The sequence below is a fragment of the Anolis carolinensis genome, chromosome 2 (assembly GCF_035594765.1).
Source record: "Anolis carolinensis isolate JA03-04 chromosome 2, rAnoCar3.1.pri, whole genome shotgun sequence".
Lineage (NCBI taxonomy): Eukaryota > Metazoa > Chordata > Lepidosauria > Squamata > Dactyloidae > Anolis > Anolis carolinensis.
In genome coordinates this window covers 220,562,436-220,589,251 of record NC_085842.1, presented here as the reverse complement: position 1 = coordinate 220,589,251, position 26,816 = coordinate 220,562,436, and the positions used below count along the sequence as shown (strand labels likewise).

Here is a 26,816-nt window from a genome sequence, read left to right as displayed (position 1 = left end):
ACCGATCCATTTGCCTTTTCTTTTTCTGCCATTTACTCCCTGGTATTTTATAAACATCTTCTTGTTTCATTCTTACAACATGTGAAATAAGAAGCTGCTCTCAACTGGTCAATGTGGCACCTTAAAATACCCATGCAGGTGCCCTCCTCTTTTCTGGTTTAACTTAGATTCCGCCAGACCCAACCCTAGCTAATGAAATATTTCCAAAAGATCCCTTGGTTTGGCATGTTTCCAAAATTAATGAGATATCGCTCCATAATTTCCCCAAGGAATGGTGTGAGAGAGAAGATGGAATGAACTGATTAGGTTTGAATAGACCTGTTTTTCAAGAACTTGGACAGTACTGCTGTCCTAATTGCGATTCTTCACTGTTACTGCAGTAATGGCTATTGTATTTATTTTGCACAAATTGACTGTCACACACTGCCCTTTGTACATTCCATATCTGTAATTCTTCCCAGTTTTTCCCGCTTCCCAATCACAAAGCCCAACCAAAAGAAATTCCTCCATGTCTTGGTCTTCAGGCCTGTTCCTGGGACTATTTGGAGTACTGATTCAGAAAATTGCATTTGATAGACCATACCAGATCTAGTTTCTCAAGTTGCTCCTGACACAAAAAAACCCCCGATTGGCTCCCTCCCAGTTATCCTTCTTCCAGCAGCTAAAGAACAAGTGTTTCAGACTTACTGGATATGACAAAAGGTCTTTTAATGGTGGCATTGTGTACTAGAGTGTTGATATCATATTTTCAATTATTTTGCATTGGGTTAAGGTATCAATGTCATTAATTTTTTATTTTATGTAGAATGTATGTTTGTTTACACACACGCACACACACACACACACACACACACACACACGGTACATACACATATACGGAGCTCTGGTACAGCGGGTTAAACCGCTGAGTTGCTGAAGTTGCTGACCAAAAGGTCGACAGTATGAATCTGGGGAGCGGGATGAGCTCCCACTGTTAGCCCCAGCTTCTATCAACCTAGCAGTTCGAAAACATGCAAATGTGAGAAGATACATAGGCATTGCTCCGGTGGGAAGTAATAGCACTTCATGCAGCCATGCTGGCCACATGACCTAGGAGGTGACCATGAACAACACCGGCTCTTTGGTTTAGAAATGGATGAGGACCAAGCCTCAGAGTTGGACTCGACTAGACTTATTTATTTATTTATTTATTTCCAATATTTCTACCCCGCTCTTCTCCCCGAGGGGACTCAGGGCGGCTTATACAACTGGTAGGATCACTACCAGTACATCATAATACAATACAATAAGAATAAAACAGTTAAAATAATTAAATAACATAGTAAAATACAATATATAAAAATTTAACACAATGCAACACCAAATATATATATACCAATCATCCATCAGACCTTGTGCAAAAGCCTAAATCTAATCCATGTCAATGCTAACTGAGTTCATTCATTAAACGCTTGCGCGCATAGCCAGGTCTTTAGCTTCAGAAAACCTTTACCTTTACCTATATACATACACACCTCTTTTAAAATTAATGTGAGCTGCCTTGGGTACTATTGGGAGAAAAGAAGTTATCAGAATTAATAATTAAAAGCAGGTTTAATTACTGTAAGCCTTTCTTCATAAGGTGAGAAGAACATCCCAATAAGGAAACCAGCCAGGTTAAATTATACTAGTGGCAAAGCTACAAATATTATTATTTCCGGTATGATCTGGCAGTGACAGTCTGCGGTCAGTTATCCTGTTAGCTGGCAAAGGCATTAAACAGCTTTGGGGCAGAGCCTGGATAATTAATTTGAGTAAGGAATTTCTTCTCTCATTACTCCTATATTTGAAAAGTAACCCATTGCTGTTCTTTGCGACAATTTTGAAAGAAAAAAACCACCAACAACTTCTTGGATTGCTTGTTATAATGCTCATTACTTTTTGTTATCACTATTTAAAAATAGGCAGTCTATAGTATTGATGAAAGAATGGCATAAAACTTGAAGGACCTTCTGTCAAAGACTTCTAAAGTAGCCTTTCGATATAACTAGAAAACTATTTGTTGCATCAATAAAGCAGTTTCACTCCTTACATTACTTTTGAAATAAGCATTAGACTCTTGCTCTTCCAGCACACCGCCTACCCCCCTTCCTTCCTGCAGCACACAAAGTCGCTACCGTACTTAGAAGTATTATTTATAACCTCTTTCTTCCAGGATCTGCGAGTAGCTTAGGTATATTCAAAAAGGGAGTTTGCCGCAGAGGGAGGCCACCAAGAACCTCTCTCTTGCTGTCTGAATCTGACATGAATATCATATAATTATGTAGATGTCCCCTGCTGATTTTACATTATTATGAAGTTCCAATTGTGTAGGACTGCCCAAGGCCAATTATTGAAAACAGGGACTATGTCTACATCACAGGTTGAAACCGTCAGAAAGAAATGTCTTCAAACTAACCTAACTTCCAACCCAGATAATAATCTTGGAGCGGTAGCTTTAAAGAAGACACTTAGGATTTCTAGCAATGAATTTTTAGTATTCTCTCAGGATTACAGTATCAAAGAGACCTTTAGAGAGGAAAACCCAAGTTCAAATTGGTTTACATTTGCAAAATACATATGTCTTTAAGCCTAAGTGTTAATGCCCCTGTCTAATGCTGTTTTAATATATTATTAGTTAATTGTTTTATTGGTGTATGATGTAATTTGAAAGTTTGCCTGAAAAAGTGGAGTAGAAAATATTCATAAGTATTAATATCTAGCCTTATGGAATAGATCTTCCCATTAGTTTCAGAAGTTCAAATTAATTGAATACGTATTAAAATATGAAATGAACAGATTCCCCAAATCAGTTAGTCTTTGTCTTCACCTCCCAAAAAGATTTAGGATTAAACCCAGGCAAAATTGCTATCCACAGCAATAGTAGTCATCCATCTTGAAACTTGACATAGCATGTGCCAAATCAGGATTTATGGAAAATAAAGTATTATAAATATTAAAAGAACTAAGCATGTGGCATTTGGAAGTGGAAGAATGTCAAAAAGTTCTTTCTTTCACTTTTTAAACTTTGTTTTCCTATAGAGTCTGTGGCCTACTAAGCCTAAAATGAATGTGGTTGTGCCTAAGGAATCAGCTTTTGCTTTTTTGACCCTCCAGCCCTCTTTTTTTTTTTTAAAAAAACAACTAACCTACGGTGGCAATCTAAAGATCAATTCATGCAAAAACAATTGGGGAGAAGGTGACTCAGAGAAAATGTGTCTGTTTTTCTAGCATGTTGGCTGGATTTGCACAAATGCCCACAACTTCCATACATGAAGAAGCTGTAGATAAACTCAACAGTTGTTGACCTCCATTACCTCTGCTTTGGCATATTAATCCATACTGAGGCTAGTACGTGCGATGGATCAGTTCATGTAATCTTTTTTTTTCTGGAGAGAGAATTACAACCTTGTCCAGCACTACCTATCGCAGTGGTTCTGAACTTGTGGGTCCTCAGATGTTTTGGCCTACGACTCCCAGAAATCCTAGCCAGTTTAGCAGCTGTTAGGATTTCTGGGAATTGAAGGCCAAAACATCTGGGATCCACAGGTTGAGAACCACTGACCTATCCCATCTAAATGAAAACATGAACAGAGGAATCATTAGCCTAACCTCTTTCCGTGGGTGCGTTTCTCTTTAGGTATGGAGTGGTGCCTGCCAATGGTCCATGTGGTGGCTCATACTATAAACCCCAGATTCAAACAATCTCCATTTAGATGTTATTTACTCAATTTGAATTCACATGAGAATAGGACAGTATGTAGCTCCTCCTCCACCCTTGTTGTGCTCTCATGGAGAGCTGCAAGTTTGAAGAGATGTAGAACTGATCTTCCAGTTCATGCTGAGAGTTTCCATAGAAGTGGAAATATTTCCTTTGCATATGTGTAACTTTTTGTATGAGGAAAACAAGGTTGAAGGGAGAAGGATTAGATATTTTCCTATTTGCATGTGGACTCAAGCTGGAAAAGCAAAATCTAAACAGAGCTTTTATGAATTTGAGTGTCATGGGTTCAAGCATCCACATGGATAATGCGGTCTACACCCGATGCATTTATATTTCTGCATACAGACATCAGAGCCTGTTTAGTCAAGAGTCTGAACTGGGACATTGTCAGAATATACATCATGTAATGCCTCATCACCAATGTTTGTGGAGTTGTACAATCATTATTAAATGCTATCTTTTCCAATTATGCTCTACACTAGTTGTGACAGTGCTATCCTGTGATGAGTCATGGGCCATGTAGTCCCGTTTCTGGCACTGTTGTGCCAGATGAGGAGGAGAACTTGGGTTTTTCGCCGTTTCAGTCAGAATTGGAACTTTCCCAGCCAGATTTGGAAACCTTGCACCTGCAAGAGATTTGTCTTCCAGAAGTCTGTCAAACAAGCCCTGAGTCTAAATCTCCTACGTTTTCTCGCCATGATTTTTGTAAACAACAGAGAGGAGTCGATCAGGCGTCTCGCAGGAGTGCTAGGATAGCTGCTAAGCATTCAGCTGATTAAGCCTGCTTCCCATGGGAAATTTTAGGGAGTCATGCATCTGGACTCAGAAAATAGCTTTCGTTTCTGGTTCTCCAGAGAACTGCTCTTGGGCGGGAAAACGGGACCCTATTTAGGTGTTTTACCCACAAAGGGATCTTGCGGAGTCAATTCGTCAGCAACCGGAGTAGCGTGTGTGGACAGCTACTCCGCTTCCAAGCCTCCGTTCCTGTCGCCAAGCCTTCGTTCCCAGCTTTGTTTACTCCACGATTCCTGCCTTGCTTTCTAAGACTCAGCCTCGTCTTGTTTCCCGGATTTTGCCAAGAAATTACCACGGATCTTGTTCTTGTTCCTAGTTTCCTTGTTGCCTTGAATCAAGCCTCGTTTTTCCAAGAATCAAGTTACTTCCTAGCCTCGCTCAAGTTTCATGGACTAAAAGACCTTGTCATCTCCCCTCACTTTGCCTGGCAAAGTGAGTGTTTCGGTTATTGGATTACAACTTTGGACCTTAATATTTCATATTGGACATTGTTTCTTTGGACTAATTTTGACCTTTCCTGAAAGGTCTATTTCTGGACTATTTCATACACTTGCTTTTATTAACTTATATATTCCTTCAATAAAGATATTAGTTAGATTCTGGCCTCTGTGTAAGGTTATTGGTGCTCTGCTGCCTGGGTCGTGACATATCCTTCATTTAGGATTTGCGCCTTTGAATTTAATGTACAGGTAGGAGAAAGGCAAATAAAACCAAATGCTAAGAAATGCAATTAAATAATTAATGTTTATTTTAATAATGCACTATTAATTAAATAGTGCTTTAAATAATGTTAAAAGTACCACTGTCATTTTACATTTTAAAATAATAGAGCTCATGAACAATTTTAAAAACCACATTAAAATCACCCATTCTTTCCTAAGAAGAAATAGTAAGTTAGGGAATTACAAAAATGTACAGTCCTCGGGCCTATTTTCCTTGGTAAGTGGCATTCAAGCGCTGGAAGAATGTCAGGGCATTTAGTCAAAGGCTGGGTGGGAGTGACTTATCAGAAGACAGCAGCAGCTAATTGCATTATCTGGGCTAAATGAAAAGCCTACAAGCTTTGGCTGGGCGTGGGTTTGCATTTCTCCAGCTCGGGAGTGCCAAAAAGAGTTCAGGAGGTCAGGCCGTAAGGAAACCCAAGCTCACTTTACAAGCCAGGCGCTGTTTCTCGCTGCCACTGCCTCTGTGCAATTACCACTTTCTGGTCTTCCAAAATCCCTCCTTAAAGCCTTGTAAACTACCTAAGAGTTCCAGCTCCCACCGTGCCCATATACGGTAAGTTAAAACCACACTCACATTGCCCAACCTGAATTCAGAGCACACAACACTCTCCAAGGCAGATTGATAACATCCTGTAGCCCATAACAGCTTAATGAGAAACACATTCCTCCTTTTAAAAAAATGAGCACTGCTCCCTGTCCCAGCAACCTAATACTCTGGATGAAAATAGCGTCTGCTACAGATTAAGTTATTTCGCCGTATCTTAATTGTGGTTTAATGAAAACTCCCAAGTAGCACCCATCTGACTTCTCCGCTATCTTTTAAAGCAGCATTTTTTCCATTGGTGTAATTTTTCAAAGAGGCAGCGGAGTGAATCTAGACTGGCATATCAAAGCAAGTGTCACGTGACACCCATAGATTTATTTCGGGATATTCTTTCATGGATTACAATCCACTTCTTCCAATGCAACTTGCATTCCTTGGAGTTTTCTGAGAAAGCGGGTTGCAATCCATGAAAGCCCATGCTAAAATAAATCTGATAAAGGGTTTAATTATATTGTAGTTTTCTCTGTATAGCCAAGAATGGACCACTCTGCTAGTGAAGACAGGCAAAATTGGAGCCATCAGAGATAATATATCTGTAAAAGGTTGTTCTTTATAGCAGAGGTGATCCCCTTATTCCCTTTCTTATTTTAGCTATGTTGAAGGAAGCTGACAGGCCAAAGGAATTGTTTGGAAACATTGCTATTTTGGAACAACTGTTCTCAAAATTCTCCTGTCAATATGAATTATGGAAGCTGTTATGAGAAATCCCTAAGATTTTTCTATCCATTGATGCGCAATATGACTTTTAATCAGAATTTCTAGGTAGAAGACACAAGAGCCATATCAACAGGCATGAAATAGCCTTCCTGTCTCATCAGAAATCTCTGGGAATTTTGGCTTTGAGAGAAGGAAGAAGCTCGAGTTTCGGTCAAATAATACTCCCAATTTCCAAACCTTTTAAAGGGAACCTCGGGCGGTTATCTATATATATAAAAGTGTGATGGCATCACAGCGACCAACAAAACAAAACTACAGGCCCTCCAACCTCGAAATTTGACAACACAACCCATTATCCACGCCTCTAGGTTGATACAACAAAAAGAAAAGAAAAATAAAGTCCTAATTAGAGGGAAAGGAATAATTGTTTTTATCCAATTGCTGCCATTTAGAAGGCTAAGCTCTGCCCACTTGGTCTCCTAGCAACCAACTCAGCCCAGGGGACAGGCAGACTTAGGCCTCAGCCTCTTCCACAGATTATCTTATTTTAACTGGATTATATGGCAGTGTAGACTCAAGGCCCTTCCACACAGCTATATTACCCATTTATAATGGACTTAATGTAAGGTAAAACCTTTACCCTTTACCTTAACTACCACCAATTCCTCAATACTTTTATTTCCCATACCACCAGACTTCGTCACAGCAACGCGTGGCCGGGCACAGCTAGTATAATATAAAAATTCAGCTATATTTGTAGCCAACAACAGCCCAGAACATGATGGAACAAACATGGAACAAATGTTGAACACTTATTGTTAGTTTGCTAATATCATACACAGCAAAAGAAAGTAGATGTAGAGGTGATTAGTAGTGGAAACATCTTCAGCAGAAAGACTGTATGACACAAGAGGAAATATTGGACTAATACTAAATATTGACATGGAAGTATCTCTCCTATAATATTCTTGTAGCATTGTAATCTATAATACAACTGTTAGCATCATCTGCCCTAAACATTTATTTAGCTGTTAGCTTAGAAGTTCAAGTATTATTCTTTATATTGATGACATTTACTAGGAAATTACAAAGGTCAAGTGAGATCTACAACATCTTAACTGGCCTATGGGTCAAATAAAATGTCGATTTAATACCATGGATTAATGTGACCAGTCAGCCGACGACTACAATGGTCCTTGTTTTTAAAGGAAACCTTATGACACCATTCCACCCGCCCCCATCAGTTGCCCCAAAATGTTAACAGAACTGTTGAAGTCCCCTCTAATGAAGGCATAGAACAGGCATGGGCAAAATTCAGCCCTCTGGGTGTTTTGGGCTTCAACTCCCAGAAATCCCAGCCTGTTTACCGGCTGTTAGGAATTGTGGGAGTTGAAGTTTGAAACGCCTAAAGGCCGAGATTTGCCCATGCCTGGCACTGAATGATCAGGCGTAAGGGGAGTGTAGCTCTGTGTTTACTTAGTGTGGTTGTCATGCAGCCCAGTAGGACCTGGGTTAAATGGCAGCACCTGGGAACCCCTTATGCTAATGGCCCAGAAGAAGACTGACTTCTCATATAGGAGATAAGAGAATTACTGGAAGTTTCCCTTACTGCTGGGTGGGAGAGAGGTCCAGTTCAGAGACACAAGAGAAACGACTTGAAAGTGGTTACACACAAAGGGGCAGGCAAGTGTCCTCATGTTCTGAACTGCCTGGCTGCAGGAAAAGGCTCCTTGTACGTAAAGGGCACCACATGCATAGAGGGGGGGGAGGGGTTTGACAAGCAAGACTTCTTCCAGAATCCTACAGCTAATCACTGAGCATTGGTCCAATTATCAAACATAGAAAGAAAGCACATTGTATGCAAGAAGTGTAGTTGAGGAAAAACATACTGCTTCACAAACTGAGAAGCACCCATGCAAAAGCAAACAAACAACTCAAAACCAAAACTAATATAACTCTGTTCTAGGATGGAAGACTTTCTAGAACAAGGCTTTTATACTAGTCTTACTGGATCTAGAATATGTTCTTGACCACCTCTCCATCAGATGGGACCTCTGCAAGTAATCCTAAATTATGTTTGTCCATTGTCTCCTACAGCACTCCTGAAACCCGTAATTCTGTCTACTTCCTAATGAGCCTGGATTTTAGAAGCCTGCTAATCACTTTGATTCTGGACTACTATTTGCAATTCTAGACTATCCACTCCAACCCAGGTCTCCTATGAAGATAAGACTGGGCAAAGAAATCTATAAATATAGGTCATGGTCCTTCTTTTCTGCTACCCTAATGAAGAACCACCACCTATCTTTCCCCCTTTTCTTATGGACAGACAACCAAAGACGTGAAAGAGCAAGTGAGATGGGTTTTACCAATGTGGCTGGGGGTAGGTTGGTAATGGGACAGAGCAACAAAAGAGAATAGTTCTACAGAAAGCTAGTGAGGTCCATAAACAGGCTTAGAAAATGTGCAAATTGATCATTGTCTTTTGGGGCATTTTGTATGTAGAAGCTTTTTATCCATTCCATTACATTTGGAGATAGGTTTACAGGCTTCCAACCACTACTTTGAATTTCTGCTCTTTGGAGCAACTGGAGTACAATTTTGAAGGATCTATGAAAATACGTTTTGAACAGCTGATTTCTGTTAAACATTTCTGTATAAATATTTAAATTAAGATTTACCTTCACTAGGGACTTTTAGACTGGATAGTGTCCAAGCTCTACATGGTACAGACACATTGACAAAACTCTACCTGCTTTAGCAGCAGGCATCCAAAAGAAATTGAGAGGCTTCTCAGTTAGCGGCAGCCCAATTTTGAAGGGCTTTTCTTACAAAAGGTGGTCACATTATGAATGTATTGGTTATTTTATTCTCTCAGGATTTCTAATACAGTAGAGTCTCACTTATCCAACATTCGCTTATCCAACGTTCTGGATTATCCAACGCAGTCTGCCTTTTAGTAGTCAATGTTTTTGGAGTAAATGTGGTGATGTTTTGGTTCTAAATTCGTAAATACAGTAATTACTACATGGCATTACTGCGTATTGAACTACTTTTTCTGTCAAATTTGTTGTATAACAGGAGGTTTTGGTGCTTAATTTGCAAAATCATAACCTAATGTGATGTTTAATAGGCTTTTCCTTATATCCCCCTTCTTATTATCCAACATATTCGCTTATCCAACGTTCTGCCGGCCCGTTTAAGTTGGATAAGTGTGACTCTACTGTATTTCAGTTTGAAAACCCTATTGAGATATTTTCCATCATTTTCCTCTGGTGCTTATATTTACTTTGAATCAGTTGCTGTTTTACATCTTTGTAGGTTTTTATGATATTTTTACTGCATCCTTACACTTTATGGTTTTAACTTTTGTCAGTCAGCAAGGGTGTTTCTACTATAGAAATGCATGGCATTAATAAGGAAATCTGGCTCACGATAATTCCACAAATAAGGTACAGCATACATCCCCGTATCTACAGGAAACCTTGCTTTGGCCTACCAAAGATGCAAGAAATTACATAAACTTTGAGTTGACAAACTGACCCTAAATTTCAGTAGGCTCACAACTATCATTTTGGCGCTTTTATTTCAGATATCACAATTGACTGGCCAAATCCCTGTAACGTCACTTACAGGAAAAGTCACCACACATTTATTATTGGTGTGTGTGTGTGAGTGTGTGTTTCACCACTTTCATCCATCCTTTTTGGCAGTATTCCAACCTTATCTATATTTCTTCATCGGCACAATTTCAAACACCATGAAAATATGTCAAAAAATAAACAAGAGCTCCTTGATTTACTTATATACTCCAGGAAGATATAAAAGAAAAAACCCAATACTGGTTCTAGTACCTCTGCCTCCCCCTCTGCCATTCTAAAAAGCCTTGTAAACAGATAAACCTTCTAGCATGCCCTGGAGGTCAACAGGATCTGGCAGTCTGGCGCTAGTAACTCTCTCTGTGTTTAAGCTCAACACTGGAAGCCATTGTTTGCTTAGCTATTGCTTTCGCGAAAGGTGGCTCTGTTACATGCATTTTGAATCCCAGAGAGGTCTCTCTCTTTCCACTTTTTATTTTTATTTTTTAAAAAGGGACATCTGTGAAAGTCATTGGATTTCTTTCCTGCGCACTGGCTGTGAGCTCTACAGCCTTCTCATGTGCCCTACACTTAGGTGCTCAAAAGAAACAGAAGCTCATGAAGAAATGGCAGGCCACCATATGCATGCTGCAACATAAAAAAGGAAAACAAAAAAAATTCCTTTGGGAAAGAGATAGTACATGCACCCCTCTTTGCCTCAACACTACTTCCCTGATGAGGGAATGCTGCTCAGGCTGTCATCAGGCAGAATGCCACCCCGACACATGGGTATGGATTGCAATAGCCAAACGACCATTTCTACGTATCAAGTGTGATAACTATGGGCAAGATTCCCAGCCTTGAAGAGACCAAACAGCTGTCTCTTCAGAGCATGTAATTCTGCAGCCAACACAAATTCTTCCTTCAGTTTCTTTAGGTTAGGAGGCCTAAGAAAGTGCTAAAAGACTGTAGCTTTGTGCTAGAAAGACAATTGCAGAGCTATGATTCTATTTTATCTACGATGTTTGCATTCTGTGGTTTTGGAGAATGGAGAGGTATTCATGGAGCTTTCTGGTGGAAAATTCTCACCAAATCATCAACTCCTGGACTCTACAGATGTTGCCATGGCAGTTGAGATGGAGTAGTAATGTTATAGTGTGAAAGCTGCAAACCTGCAGCTCGATGCTAGACATGCAAAGTAATAAGATGGAATAGGCATGAGTCTGTGATATTACAAGTTGAATATTCCTTATCCAAAATGCTTGGGACCAGAAATGTTTGGGATTTTGGATTATTTTCAGATTTGGGAGTAATTGCATTTGTAAATGCAGACATAATGCGATATCTTGGGACACAGAACCAAAGCCCAAACGCAATACTAATTTATGTTTTATATATACTTATACAAATATACTCACTCTCTCCCCAGTGAGATTAGTTCAGCACCCTCCCTCCCAGCCTTTAGAAAGAAAATAAAGACGTGGTTGTGGGAGCAAGCATTTGGCCAGTAATGTATTCTAAGGAGTAATTAGGAAATATGTCCAATGACAATCAAAATGGCCAAAGTGTAAGTTTTTTGGATCATGTGATTTTAATATTTACCTTAGGATGTTTTAAAATTATTTGTCTTTGTTTCAAATGTTGTTTATGCCTATGCTTAATGATTTTGATTTATAGCTATGTGTTTGTGTTTAGCTATTATGATTTTTCTATTATATGTATGTTGGCATTGAATTCTTGCCATTAATATGTTGTAAACGGCCTTGAGTCCCCCTTGGGGTGAGAAAGGCGGTAAATAAATATAATAAATAAATAAATACATAAATAGTGTGAATGCAATTTATGCACACTATTTTGAGCATGACACAAAGTATATGCGTACTGAACCATCAGAAAGCAAAGCTGTCACTATCTTAGCCACCAATGTGGAAACTTCTGGATTAAGGGATGCTCAACCTGCATATGCACAAAACCGCGCTCACATAAAGTCCATTATAGCCGGTGTTCCATCTTAAGTTGAAATGTCATATAAAATAAGGTTCTGAAGACAGTCCAAGTCCTAACATCTTTCCATTTAAAATTTGAACATGTCTAACAAGATACCCAAAGAAACAATCTACGATGGATGCCATTATGGTTATACACTTTCCTACAGTACCAGTTTTCCAAATGAGCTACAGGAATTGTTAGTGCAGAACCAGTTTAGCCACTGATACATTCTGGTAGTGTTCCTTTACCTCGATGAAGGACGATATGGTCAATCATGTTCCGTTTATATTTGGTGTGGTACAGGCAGAGAGGACAGCGGAGGTCTTTGGGTCCTTCCTCAAGAACTGCTGAATGCCCAGCTTCCACATGCATAGTAAAAGCAGATCTACAAATAACAAGGAGAAGTAAACAAACTCAAAAGATCACAATATTTGGTTGATGCCAATTTCTTTTCAGCAGCATGGCAGAGCATTGGACTGAATGGCCCTTATGGTCTCTTCCAACTCTATGATTCTATGAATACCACTTTAAGACAACGGTTAACAAAATGTGTCACAACAGGCCTTCCCAGGACAAGAAACAAGCATTTTCCATGGCCAATTCAGAATACTTGAACTCTAGTGTGCTTTCAAGCTGTTTCCAACTTATGGCAATCCTATTACAAGATTCTCATGCCAAGATTTCTTTGGTTTTTCTGAGCTTTTCTAAGGTGGAGAGTGTGACTTGCCCAAGGTCATCAAGTGGTTCCCCACTGCTGAGTGGGGATTCAAATCCTGGTCTCCAGAGTTGCAGTCCAATGCTCAAACCACATCACAATGCTTCTCACTTGAACTCTTAACTGTGGCAAAATAATTGGGAGTGAGCTGTAGTATCATATACCCTAACCCTAACCCTTTAATACACCCTTGAATCTGTGAACTGATTTTGAATAAGCCAAACCAGCACTCTTTCTAACCAATGTGTGTGTATTTATGAACTTTCAGGTTGTTTGTCAACTTATGGCAACCCCATGAATTTCACAACTAATGCTAAAGTGCGATTTCAGAGGTACATCGATGTGACATTTGGACCAGTCCCAGCATGAGCTAGAGCAAAACCAAAGCTAATCAGGTTTACTTCCTTTCTAGGCATGAAATTTAGGAATGCACTGGGAACAGAAAAGATGAGGATGTACAGCCAATGCGAAACATCGAACAGAAATTTTAAAACCCCTCAAAACCAACTAAACAAAGGAATATCTTTCCTACAACATTCAGTTAGTCCAGCATATTAGTCCATTGATGATTTTTTTACATTCCAATTAACAGATTAGACAAATTCAAGGACTTCTAAAAAGGGATATTAATCACATAGCTATATACCCTGCTACTGGTGTCATTATGCCTCTGAATGCCATTTTCCAGGGAACGGGAGCAAGAGAGTGTTCTTTTTGAGAGCTGCACATAACCACCCGGTTAGCTATTGTGGAAAAGGAATGATGGACAAGCCAAGCCTTTGGTCTAATGTTCTTTATTTGCTCTAATGTTCTTTATTTGGGATGGCACATCTATGTTCCCCAACTGAGTGAACTGGTATACACTTTTCCTCTTGGTCCAGTGACATATATTGGGTTGCACTGTAGGGACTCAAATGAGAAGCTCCCATAGTAACTATCTGCAATTCCTATCACGGTAAATTACATTATTTTTTAAAAAATAGAACCGCCAGTTCTCCTAACAGCTCCCTTTAAGAGATCACTGTGCCTAACCTTAGTACATCCTGATCAAATTGTGGCTGTAAAAACCTTCGGAGTATTTATTTATTTATCGTGCCAGAAGCGAACCGAGGGTTCAAGTTGTAATGTATTTGAAAACACAAAGTTAAAAAAACCTTGGCTTTATACTAAATGTCCTTTGACAGGGAGAGCCTCTGGTGCCATTACAAGAAGGTCCTCCATTGTACATATGGCAGGGCTCAGACTGCATTGTAGTAGGTGGTCTGTGGTTTGCTCTTCTCCACACTCACATGTCGTGGGCTCCACTTTGTAGCCCCATTAAGTGACTTGCAACCTTCAGAATGATACCATCAGAATGCTTCTAATGTAAAAAATGTTTCAGAGGCAAAAAGAAGTGTGGGGAATTCTGAGAGGGATTGGGGAGATTGTATTTTTGGGGCATATGCACACACTTGGGTTTTTGGTAACAAATTATGTGAGATTTTTGCCTGAATATCAAACTAATAAAAATAATAGAGGAGAGATTCAGTCTTGGAGAAAATAGTTTTGAGGTTTCAGAGGTTGCATGCAACCTGTCAGCCACACTTTCCCCACACCTGCTTTATGTACTTACTTTACAGAATCTTCCACTGAACACAAGACTCCCCTTTTCTGATGTAAGATTATGCTACAAACCACAAAAGAAGAATTATTTCTAATATGACAAGAATGTGCAAGATGTAGAATTGTGCAGTACAACTATAGTGACATACATTTCACAAAAGATGATAAAATGGTTGAGTAGGGCATTAAATGTAACAAGAAAATTCTGATCTATATTTTCGCCTGACTATCAAAAGTTCACTGAGGTTTTACAAAAGTGAAAAGTATGTGTCCAAAGCTTCTGCAAGTACTTACTTAAAGCCAGTATAAAAAGAACAATCTTTGCATTTGAACAACTTCTTCCCGCCGTGTTTGTCACGGTAATGGCGCCGAATGCTCTGAATATAACCCGAAGAGAATTCACAAAATTCACAATTAAGGACGGGTTCGGCTTTCTGGTCTGGGACAGGGCTAATGTTGTTGTTGTTCCTTGCCAGAGCTGCTAACTGGTAGTGGTTCAATTGCTGCTGGACATCTGGAGGCTCTGAGTAGGAAGAATCTGCAGAGGAGAAAGCATTGATTATTTTTAAATGGTCAGGAATCAAAATTTTCTGGGTGGGGTACAATAATATAAAGTGAGCTACAACAAGGTAATGATGAAGTAGAGTGCTAGTAACATGAAACCACTGAAGAAAATGGTCAAGGGTGCATCTACACTGCAGAATTAAGTCAGTTTGACAACACTTTAACTGCCGTAGCTCAATATTATGGCATCTTGGGAGCTGTAGTTTGGTGAAACACCAGCACTCTTTGGCAGAGAAAGCTAAACACCTTGCCAAACTACAACTCCCACAGCACATCATGACTGTTAGAGTGTATTAATTTTACAAATAGCATTCATTCAACAGTGTAAAATAAAAATGCATTAATTCTGCAGTGTAAATGCACTCCAATAAGATAATTTCAAGTTTTGATATGGATGCTCGCAATATGTAGATTTCACCCAACTTTAGCTCTCTTTTCTTCAGACTCAGGTACAGTTGCAAGAAACCTGGATGAATAGCCTAGATCAGCAATGAGCAAAATCCCAGATTACAAGCCACCACACAATCCAGATAAAATGTGTCACAAAAGCATTTGTTACCATCATTCCCACTGCATGTTTCACAATTTTTATAGATTGATATTGAAGTGGACTTAGTTGGCACTTTTACTAGTATCAGTCCGGTTTTGTACCACAAATAGCAATACGGTACAACTTCACAGCATTGAGTACAGGCAGTCCCCAAGTTACGGGCAGGGTAGGGTCTGTAGGTTTGTTCTTAAGTGGAATTTGTTTATACGTTGGAACAGGAACAATTTAAAGTGTAACTCCAGCCAAATATATATATGGATTTCATAGGGAAGGGTTAACACCACTGTGGTGTTTGTTTTGTGCCTGTGATTCTGTTCAGAAGATTTCACCTCACTTTCTATTCCTGTGATAATTTTATTTTGAAAAATGTGGCATGTTGTGGAAACAAGAATTGGTGATAAAGCTTCAGTTGAGACACCTTTCCCCCATGATAACTCTTACAGGATTGAATTTCTCTTCCTAGTGGTAGATTTCTCTCACTTTCTGTTGTCTCAGTCATTTGTAAGTTGGATGATTGTAACTCGGGGACTGCCTATATCCTGTGTAAAAAGAGCAGTTAAAACCATTAAAATTCCAGGCTGTGACACAACAAAATGTGGAAAAAATTAAGGGATGGTAGTGGTGAATAATTCTACAAGACCTGCATGATGGAGAAATGTTTGAGTACAAAGCCATTCTCCTTTAACACTGGATTCATAGTTGTTGCATGTGCCTTTCATTGCACAACTGGACTCCTTATCTGTGATAGGGCGCTCCATGCAGTCATGCCGGCCACATGACCTTGGAGATGTCTACGGACAACGGCGGCTCTTCGGCTTAGAAATGGAGATGAGAACCAACCCCCAGAGTAAGACATGACTGGACTTAACGTCAGGGGAAACCTTTACCTTTTTATATAAATATAAAACTAAATATCCCAAAGGCACTAGATCACATCTGATCTTGGAAGCTAAGTAGATTAGTATTTGGATAGGATACAACCAACAAATGCAAGAAACTGGCAAAAACACCTCCGACTATTCTTTGGCTAAGAAAACCCTATAAAATGCATGGAGTTGCTGCAAGTCGACAGGCAACCTGAAGACACATACATACACAAATGCACCAATTGGTGCATCTTATCAACAACGAGGCTAATTTACTGGTGTTTAATTGCTCTGACTTGGGAGACTTTTTAAAAAAATACTTCAAAATATATTTCTGAAGACAAGTCAAGTAGAGTACATGACCCCCCCCCCCCCAAAAAAAATCTTGGATGTCTTGGTTTTTAGTAGGCTTCTGAATTTCGGTTGAACCTCAATCCGTTTCTGCTGGCCAAATTCCAGGAGACCCATGGATCCATTTTGCACGTCTACTGAAAACGTGCGGGTTGCCAAATAGATGTTTTTGGTCTGTAGTCGGAAGATCTGGCCCATTGGCAGAAATGGGGAACTTAATGTGGCTCCCCTTTCCTTCCTGGGGTCCTTTCTTTTCTTCCTTTCAAGGGAGCCTGGGTTTGAAGAACGGGGTTAAGGAAGCACCCCTCCTGGGACCCTTTCCTATCTTCCTTTCAAGGGAGCCTGGGTTTGAAGAACGGGGTTAAGGAAGCATCCTTCCTGGGACCCTTTCCTCAGCTTGCTTTAAGACACATCATGGCGTTCTTCTATTCTGATTGACCCAACAGGCAGGGCAGACAGAAAAACCCCAGGCTAGCAGTAGCCTCTCTGCGCCGTGTGGTGCTGGAATAGGGGAGAAGGAGCCGTGATCGGTTGCCACGTGGTCCTGTATCCGAAGAAAACTGTGACGGCTGAGCCCTTACTGTTACTGCCATCTGGCCAAGGCGAACAAGCTGGATTGGCTGAAGGGAACCAACCACTCTGAATCCATGCACAACCCTAGTTTTTAGGCCTACTCCTGGGTTATTTGTACACTGTTTCAGAAAATTGCATTGGATAGACTGCATCAGCTCTATTTTCTTAGATATGGATATCAAATTTTTGTATAGGCGGGCAGATGAAAGCTGGTACTGCATATGGCATATGTTTTGTATCTCAAAACCTGGAGCTGATAGGGGGAACTTGGTGACGTTTTTGGAATCAGCAGGTCAAACATACCCAGAAACAGGGCTAACGTTTGAGGCACCAAAATGTATGTTGGTCAGTGATTCTAATCTAACTTCTACTTTTAGTTATTTTCAATAACTAGGCTACTATTGCATAATTATTTCAAAAATGTATTTAGAAAAAATATGAGTATGAGGCATCTTATCTGGAAAGACTAATAAAAATAGTCAAATTGCAAAGATTTAATAGCGTTTGAAAGGGATGGAGATTAAGGCAACAAATCCTCCTTCTTTTATGTGTAATGCATAAAGTACATCAGAACAATGGCAGGCCATAAATACCGCCACAACCATTTACATTTGGGCTATAACCACCGATTTCCATAAGCATATCTATTAATGGAAAAAAGAAACTTAATCTACTTTAAGATTCATGCATCAAAAAATCATAAGATTCAGAAAAACATGTTATGAAACAATATGTAAGCATGTAAAGTCCATAAAATAATACCAAGATACCAAAATACAGACTATTTGCAAGATTCTGACTCTCACATGCAACCACAGAAGAAACCTTCTCAAGTTTTGCCACAAGGAGGAAAAAATGTCCACTCTAAAATACAATGTTTTTTTAGAATCCTTACAAGATGTCCTATAAAGGAGTCTATTTCACTATGCCACTAGATAGAATTTATGGATTTTGGTATTCACTGAGCGTGTGGAACCAAACTCCAGTGGACCCCAAGGACCCACTGTACGAACCACCAAATTTACTTCTACCATGACATCTAAATGCATGATGCTCTGCAATATATATATTTTCCAGGCCTCTAATGGAGCCCCGGTGGCAAAGTGCACTAAAGCACTGAGCTGCAGACCGAAAGGTCCCAGGTTCAAGCCCCGGGAGCTGCGTGAGCGGCCGCTGTTAGTTCCAGCTTCTGCCAACCTAGCAGTTCGAAAACATGCCAATGTGAGTAGATCAATAGGTACCGCTCCGGCAGGAAGGTAATGGCACTCCATGCAGTCACGCTAGCCACATGACCTTGGAGGTGTCTACGGACAACGACGGCTCTTCGGCTTAGAAATGGAGATGAGCACCATGTCCCAGAGTCAGACATGACTGGATTTAATGTCAGGGGAAACCTTTACCTTAATTTAAAATTAATTAAAATCTAAAATAATCCAGATGAAACACTCATAAAAAAGGCAGGGAAGGAAATGGGGAACTGATAATCAAGATAATGGCAGAATTTTGAGTATTTCAAGGGTATTAAGACAGAAATGCTTTTAACCAGACCCATTTGGTGAATGGAAATTTCAATACATAACTTTTCTCTCTAAAGTCTGCTGCCTCATATTCAAACTATGTCCCAAATAAAAGAAGCTATAAAATTTAAGTCTGATATTTATATATAAGCACCTGATATGTAGAGATGCAACAAATATGTGGGGGCAAAACACAACTCAGGAAAATCTGGCATTTCCAGAGGCAAAAGGATAGCAAAGAGACAAATGCTTCTGCTTTATTGCTGAACATTTTAAGATTGTTCTCTAGTAATATTTACTTGATTTTAGCTAACTAGTGGTACCAAAATGGACATTTCCACATGGAAATAATTAGTATCATTAATAAATACATTTGTGGATTTATTATTTGTCAGTTTAAAACAGGTTTTTCTCTAATATGAGCTCCTAAATCTATATATATAAAATGTAATGTGCATTTTATTATGGAGTAAACAACAAAACCACTGAACTAAATCACACCAAATTTGGCCACAAAGGACATAGTCATTCAAAATATGTCTTTCAAACAAAAAAACCTAGAAAAATAAAGTCCAAGTTAGAGGAAGAGGAATAACTGTTTTTTTCCCCTTGCTGCCAGTTAGAAGGGTAGGCTCCACCCATTTCTTCTCCTAGTAACCAAGGGGGCCAAGGGACAGCCAGGGTTCAGTTAGGCCTCTTCCACACTACCTATAAAATACAGATGATCTGATTTGAACTGGATTATATGGCAGTGTAGACTCAAGGCCCTACCACACACCTATATAACCCAGAATGCCAAGGCAGGATAATCCACAGTATCTGCTTTGAACTGGATTATCTTGAGTCCACACTGCCATATAATCCAGTTCAGTGTGGATTTTATACAGCTGTGTAGAAGGGGCCTCATATAATCCAGATCTAAAAAGATAATATAAGATTATAAATATAATATCTAAAATTACTGTGGTATAATAATACAGAACAATATAATCTCTAAAATCAAGACAGTAAATAAAGAGCAACACTCTGAAAACAGGGGAATTCCAGAAAGGAAACAACCAGGGCCAGCTAACACCTCCCAACAAAGGATTCCCCCAAGGGAGGAAGCAGCCAGGCTTTGAAGTTGCAAGGCCATTAAATACTGATCAAGGTGACTAATTGCAGCATCCATACTGAGACTAGTCATTGCTATTCAATTCTGGCCAACCAAGAATTCCACAAGGTAGAAAGCAGCCAGGCTTGCAAGCAGCAAGGCTATTCAGTGCTGTTCAACCTGGCCAACCAAGATTCTCCCTAGATAGAAAACCCTCAGGTTTTGAAGCCACAAGGCTACTCCGTCCCATTCAACCTGCCCAAGAAAGGATGCCCCTATATAGAAAGCGGCCAGGCTTTGAAGCAGTGAGGCTATTCAGTGCAATTCAAATTGGCCAAAAAACCATTTCCCTAGAATGCAAGTACCCAGCCTTCCAAGCAGCAAGCCTATTCCATTGTATTCCAGCTCATCAAACAAAGATTCACATAAGAAGAAAACGACCAGGCTTTGAGGCTGCAAGGCTATTTACTGCTATTCCACCTGATCAACAAATGATTCCCATAAGCCACAGCAACGTGTGGCCAGGCACAGATAGACAAAAGCAAATGTTAGACAAAGCAAATGTTTTCATGATGCTTGTTAGAGCCATCCTAAGAATAAGCCATTAAGTAGTATTCTTTCAAATAAATTATTTTAATATTAATGGTTGGATCTTACATTGTTTTCGATTTCATTCTACACCACAGTAGGTACTGTCTATGTAGCCGTATTAATTGGTTATTTCTTGGGTTGTTGGAAGGTATAATTTACTTTTGCATGTCTTGTTTATAGCAAACATGTTTAATTTGGCACGTTTGGTTGCTCCTAATATAAGTAATATCCAGCTGACTAAAAATTAATTGATGAACCAATGCAGCTGCAAATTCCTTAGAATTTGCATCCTTTTTCATTGCGAAGTCATGATTTATCTTTCCTTGTGTCAGGCGTGGCAGTTTTGTGTAAGCTTGAACGAGATTGTTACTCCCATGTATTTGGGCTACAGATCTTATTATATTTTTTTGAATAGCAAAGCTTGGGTGTACTATCCATATGTCTTCAAACCACCTTTGAAATTTCTCTCCATTTCAAAAGCTGCTTCGTGTGGAGTCTACACACCCTTGGCTTGTAGAGGTAGGTACCACCTTCATCATGATCCTGGTCCTCTTTCAAAGAAATTTGTACTTATTCTATTATTATTTTTCTTCATAATTGTCACCAAGGCAGAACAGACAAATATCAAAGACATGCATTATGATTCACAGTTGAATAGAAATGTAAAAGCAGTGCTTTGTGGGCTGAACCCAAGATGCAAATCCATTTTTGCGATCTGACCCCAAAATGCTATTGTCTTGATCCTATTCATGCAATGGGAGACATGCAACAAGAGAAAGTGAATGTACTCTGGGCACTAAGAATAGAGTATTCTATGGAAAGGCAATACCAGAGTGATAGAGAAAAATATATTGTATACCAAAAGCTCCATTTTCAGTTCATGGGCATCTCTAAGTGTGGCTGGAAAATACTCCTATAAGAAACCCTAGATAACTGCTACTCACCTTCCCATATTACTGTGTATGGGGTCTAGTACTCATTCCATTCAGTTATGGTGTGTCAGTAAAACAACAGTGCCATCAACTAAATATGATTGCTTCTTTTTTGGAAGGTCCCTTCTGCACTGACACAGGCTACAATTAGCAGCCATAAGCTACTTTGTGGATGGCTATACCTCTATGCCAGGATGCTTTCCGCTAAATGTGTCACCAACACCTTGGAGAATGTGTTTAAACCATCCTTGTCGGGGCACAGAAAGGTGAGTCAAATAATTAACACAAATGAGTGTCGTATTAGTAATATGTTCTGGCACAATTGGGAAAAATGTCAGAAGGGAGGAGCTGGTATATGAGACCAGAAGGATTGAAGAAAGATAAATATGCAGAAAAGCAATAATAACAAGGGCCAAAATAAGCATGGTTTACTCTCTTTGGCAGAGGTTTTTCAAAGCAAGCAGGAGCAGTGGTACTTGGCAGGTGGATGCTCAGATGACACAAATGCATGGCAAACCTAACATGCCTGGCAGAAGGTCACATATTGTGGCTATTTATCCAACCACAAGAAGCATGGTTCCTAGGTTTATAGTTTTCCAGACACTGGAAAATTCCTACTATGCAAATGCCAAGGAAATTTTTCAAAGTGTCCAAGTGACTTTACGATTCAGGGTGTCACCTTGACGTGGGTGTGTACAAGATTCCAAAAGCAAAGCTACCAAACAAATCTCAAGATAATCAAACTAAACATGAAATATCTCTTTGGAGTTAGAATCGCTCACAATGTGACAGAAGACGACCAATCCTATATAACAGACATGGGCAAACTAAGGCCCAGGGACCGGATGCGGCCCCCTGGGCGATTATCTCAGGCCCTTCTTTTTTTCCTTGTCCTCTTGGCATACGGACTTCGTGGCCCACCACATCTTTATGCCAAAAAGACGAGAAAGGAGGCACACAGCAGCTGAAATTCCTCTAGAGCGCTCTCCGCCGGCATTTGTCTCGCCCTTCTCCCGGCATAAGGATGGTGCGAGCGGCCCCATCCTTATGCCAGGAGGACGACTCAAGGAAGGCACGTGGCAGCTGAGAGCCCTCTGGAGCACTCTCAGTCCCACCGCCTGTCTCACCCTCCCCCTGCCATCATGCCAAGAGGATAGCCAAAGGGTCTGGGAAGGAGGGTCGGGGCAATCGCCACGTGTCTTGCCTTTCTCCCAGCATTAGGATGCAGTGAGCAGCTCCATCCTTATGCCGAAAGAACAACCCGAGGATGACCCCTGCCCTGCCCTTTCCTGGCCTTCTCCACTCGACGTGTGCCCAGCCTCCCTTTCCCCTGGTCGGGCCCCAAGGCAAAAAAGTTTGCCCATTCCTGCTATATAATGTATATAGCATTGGTCTAGAAATCATACTTAAAAAAACTAACCAAAAAAACCTGGGCTGACTTATCATGAGTCAATGTGAGTACTGCACCTTAACTCTTCTGAAAAAAGGAACCATTCTCTTCTCAGAATAAAGTGGCAAAAGGTGTGAGCTTATTCTGTTCCAGGAGAACTGAAAAGCTGCCTTTTTGTATGTGCGGAGTGGGGGGGGAACTAGTGGCAGTGACCAGAGGCAACTGGCCCTGTGATGGCTCTGGGAAGTTGGAACTTCCTCCTTTCCATGGAATGACGCCCAACTTATACATTTACATATAATCAATGTATAAGTTATATATTTTTCATAAAATAAGAAGTGACCTTATGCATGAGTATATATGGTAGTTTAGTTCAAGAGGCCGAGGATAAAAAATTAACTTTCTAAAGGTAATTTCTTCCCATTCATTCTCATAGTAATTGGGAGAATACAGGCAGTTCCCAAATTACAAACAGGAAAGGTTCTGTAGGTTTGCTCTTGAATTGAATTTGTATGTAAGTAAGAAAAGGTACATTTTTAGTGTAACTCCAGTTACACTAAAAATGTGTGTATGTGTGTGTGTGTGTATGTATGTGTGTGTGTGTGTGTGTGTGTGTGTATGTGTGTGTATATATATATATATATATATATATATATATATATATATATATATATATATCTAGCTAGCTAGCTAGCTAGCTAGCTAGCTAGCTAGCTAGCTAGCTTTGGATAGCATAGGGAAACATTAACACCCTTGTGGTGTTTGTTTTGCTATCTGTGCCCCTGTTCAGAAGGATTTCACCTCATTTTCTGTCCCTGTGATAATGTGACGTTGAAAAATTTGGCTTCTTGTGGAAAAAAGTATTAGTGATAAAGCTTCAGTGGAGATACCTTTTTCCCTTGATAACTTTTCTGGAGTAAATTTTGCTCCCTAGGGGTGGATTTCTCTCACTTCCTGTTGTCCTACCCCTGTTCTTAATTATGAGTCATTTGTAAGTCTGATGTCTGTAACTTTGGACTGCCTGTTATTCTACCATAACCACATTATTTTTGAGGTTTAATTTCATGACAACTCTGTTACCACCTCCCCTGAAAATAACTTGTGAAGACAAAGCGAGAATCTAATGGAAGCAAATAAAGTGAGGTGAATCCACCCACAAATGAAGTTTTCAGTTTAGCAGATATCACACACGCATTCTAAGCACCCGTTAGGTGTAAATTTCGATTGACAGTATTTGTGTGAGTGAGACAACAAGGGGAAACTGGGTGTAGATTTGACCACTAGGAAGGCAAAGTAAGTACCATAAAATCATAGAATTCTAAAGTTGGAAGAGACCTCGTGGGCCATCCAGTCCAACCCCCTGCCAAGAAGTAGGAAAATCACATTCAAAGCACCCCTGACAGATGGCCATCCAACCTCTGCTTAAAAGCCTCCAAAGAAGGAGCCTCCACCACACTCTGAGGCAGAAAGTTCCACTGCTGAACAGCTCTCATAGTTAAGAGGTTCTTCCTAATGTTCAGGTGGAATCTCCTTTCCTGTAATATAAAGCCATTGTTCCATGTCCTAGTCTCCAGGGATGCGGAACAATGGTTTCAAATTACAGAATTGCTGTAACTGATTTACTGTAAAGGAATTTGCATAGTTCAGATCAACGAAGATCATGCAATTCACTCCCCATGAACCCCACCCTTGTTTTCTTCCCACACCCAAAGCTTCCAAGTTTGAAAATCTTCACCTTAAAGTGACATACTGAACAGTGATAAGAAATGTGTGCAGCAGTACTGTGCGAAGCCAGCAGAGTTCAAGAACACTGCAGATTTGCTCACTTCATGCTACAGAGACTCAAGGGAGAGAGAGAGACGTGCAGAAAGAAGCTGAAAGCAACATCACAGAAGAAACACGTAGCGTAGCAGAAGCCTCCTAAAGATGTGATGATATATCATTATGTCCCTGGCCAGCTCCTACATTTTGAACAGTTGGGTGTGCGAACAGAAGACACCGGTCCTGCCCTCAGATGAACAGCTATTGATTTCTTTAACTTAGCAAAGACAGTATCAGGATCTCTGTCTAAAAAACGTCTCCTTGTTGCACTCAAGCTGTTCGCTCCAGTTTGACCATACCTTGCAGAAAGGATAGGCAAACAGAAAACTGACACAAATTTGTATTACTGCCACTAGAGGAGGGCAGAGGGTGAGAGGTCTGCCTCTATCCACTTCCTTGTGCTGCAAAAGGTATCTAGGTGCTTAGAAGCCTTTGGGAACTTAACTGTATTTATTAGACCTATCAATTTCAAAGAGCTCAGACCAGTTACTGTACAGTTCCTAAGTGGTCTCCCACTCAAGTAGCTCAAATAACTGGGCTGCTTGGTTACACACACAGAAATATATGGCTTTATACTAAGGGCCAATGGGTCTTTAGGTTAGGCACAGGTGTCTTCTCCCAACCTTCCTTCACAAAACTGGGAGGAAGCAAAACTTAATTTTCAGCTCAAAATGGCCAGCCATTCCTCCAAAATTTTTGTCATTGTTGCCAGCTTTTTTTAGCCCTTTGTGGATCATATTTTAGGCGCTAAATACCTTAAAGGAGGCATGGGCAAACTTTCTAACTTGGGGGCTGTATGGTGGGCCGGAGTGGGGTGGGAAAGCCGGGAGGGAGGGGGGTTCTCTCCAAGCTCCCAGCCTGCCCTATTCTCCCCTTCCTCTTCTTATTTGGAGACAGAAAGTGAAGGAAAGACGGGAATTTTTGGATCCCAAAAGAGTTGGTCTTGGTCAGGATGATATTGTGGACAGGAGAGAAAAACTGTATCCATTAGACCCCGTATTGCCCACTGATATAGACTCCTAAAAATGGAAGAGACCCCAAGGGCCAGATAAATATCCCCCAGGAGGAAAGGAGGAAAGAAAAAGAGATGAGAGGAATGAAGGGTGGAAAGGAAGGGAGGGAGGGAAGAGGGAAGAAAGACAAAAGGGAAGGAAGGAGAAAGAGGGAGAGAGGAAAGGAGGGAGAAAAAGGGGAAGGAAAGAAGGACGGAGGGTGGAAGGGAAGGAAGGATGGAAGGAGAAAAGAGGGAGATAAGGAAGGGATAGAAGGAGGAAGGAAAGAGATAAGGAAGGAAGGATAGGATAGTGAGAGAGAGAAGGGCCTGAGAAAAGAGCCCAAGGGGCCACATCCAAGTCCCGGGCCTGGGTTGCCCATACCTGTCTTAAAGGAACCAGATCACTTCCACTTTTGGAAGCTAGGCAGGGTCAGCCTAAGTTAGTGCTTTGGCAGGAGGCTGCCAATGAATACCAGGTGTAATTTTTCACTGGAAGAAACTGGCCAAACTACTTTTATGTCACTCTTAACTAAGGAAACCGTATGAAATTCACGGTCACCATTAGTTGAAAGGCAACTTGAAGACACATATAAACATACACAAGCCTTATTTTGAACCAAGAAGTAAGCAAAGCCACTCTAGAACAGAACTTTCCAAACATTTCATGCTGGGGACACTTTTTAGATATGCATCATTTTGTGACATAGTAATTCAGTCTAACTAAAAACCCAGAGTTTAAACCAACCCCTCATAAGAGATACAGACACATAGATAGACTGTAATAAAGAAAAGGATGGGGACACAAAAGATCTCATTTATATTTTTAAAAAGATGATTTGTAAGATAATGACATGACATTGGCTTGACCTTGAAGGAACTGGGGGTGGTAGCCCCCAGATGGCGTAGTGGACTAAGTGACTTGAAGGTTGAGTTGCTGACCTGAAAGCTGCCAGGTTCGAATCCCACCTGGGGAGAGTGTGGATGAGCTCCCTCTATCAGCTCCAGCTCCATGCGGGGACATGAGAGAAGCCTCCCACAAGGATGGTAAAAACATCAAAACATCCGGGCGTTCCCTGGGCAACGTCCTTGCAGACGGCCAATTCTCTCACTCCAGAAGCAACTCCAGTTGCTCTTGACACAAAAAAAAAAAAAAGGCTTGACCTTGAA

The 26,816-nt window shown here is 40.4% G+C and overlaps 1 protein-coding gene and 1 long non-coding RNA gene across 7 annotated transcripts in view; both read right to left on the bottom strand.

Moving 5' to 3' along the window:
* The window catches only part of znf462 (zinc finger protein 462), a 173,793-nt gene that overhangs the window by 12,373 nt on the left and 134,604 nt on the right, over window positions 1-26,816 (bottom strand). For all 6 annotated transcript variants that reach the window (XM_062971811.1, XM_008115287.3, XM_008115293.3 and 3 more), the window contains 2 exons: window positions 14,702-14,945; window positions 12,339-12,475 (listed from right to left, as the gene is read on the bottom strand). In XM_062971811.1, the coding sequence (XP_062827881.1) occupies window positions 12,339-12,475; window positions 14,702-14,945 (381 nt within the window). The remainder of the gene's footprint in view (window positions 1-12,338; window positions 12,476-14,701; window positions 14,946-26,816) is intronic.
* LOC134296550 (uncharacterized) lies at window positions 843-12,332 on the bottom strand. Its single transcript, XR_010003346.1, has 2 exons — window positions 5,184-12,332; window positions 843-4,235 (listed from the first exon to the last, which is right to left on the bottom strand). It is a non-coding gene; the product is annotated as an uncharacterized LOC134296550 (long non-coding RNA).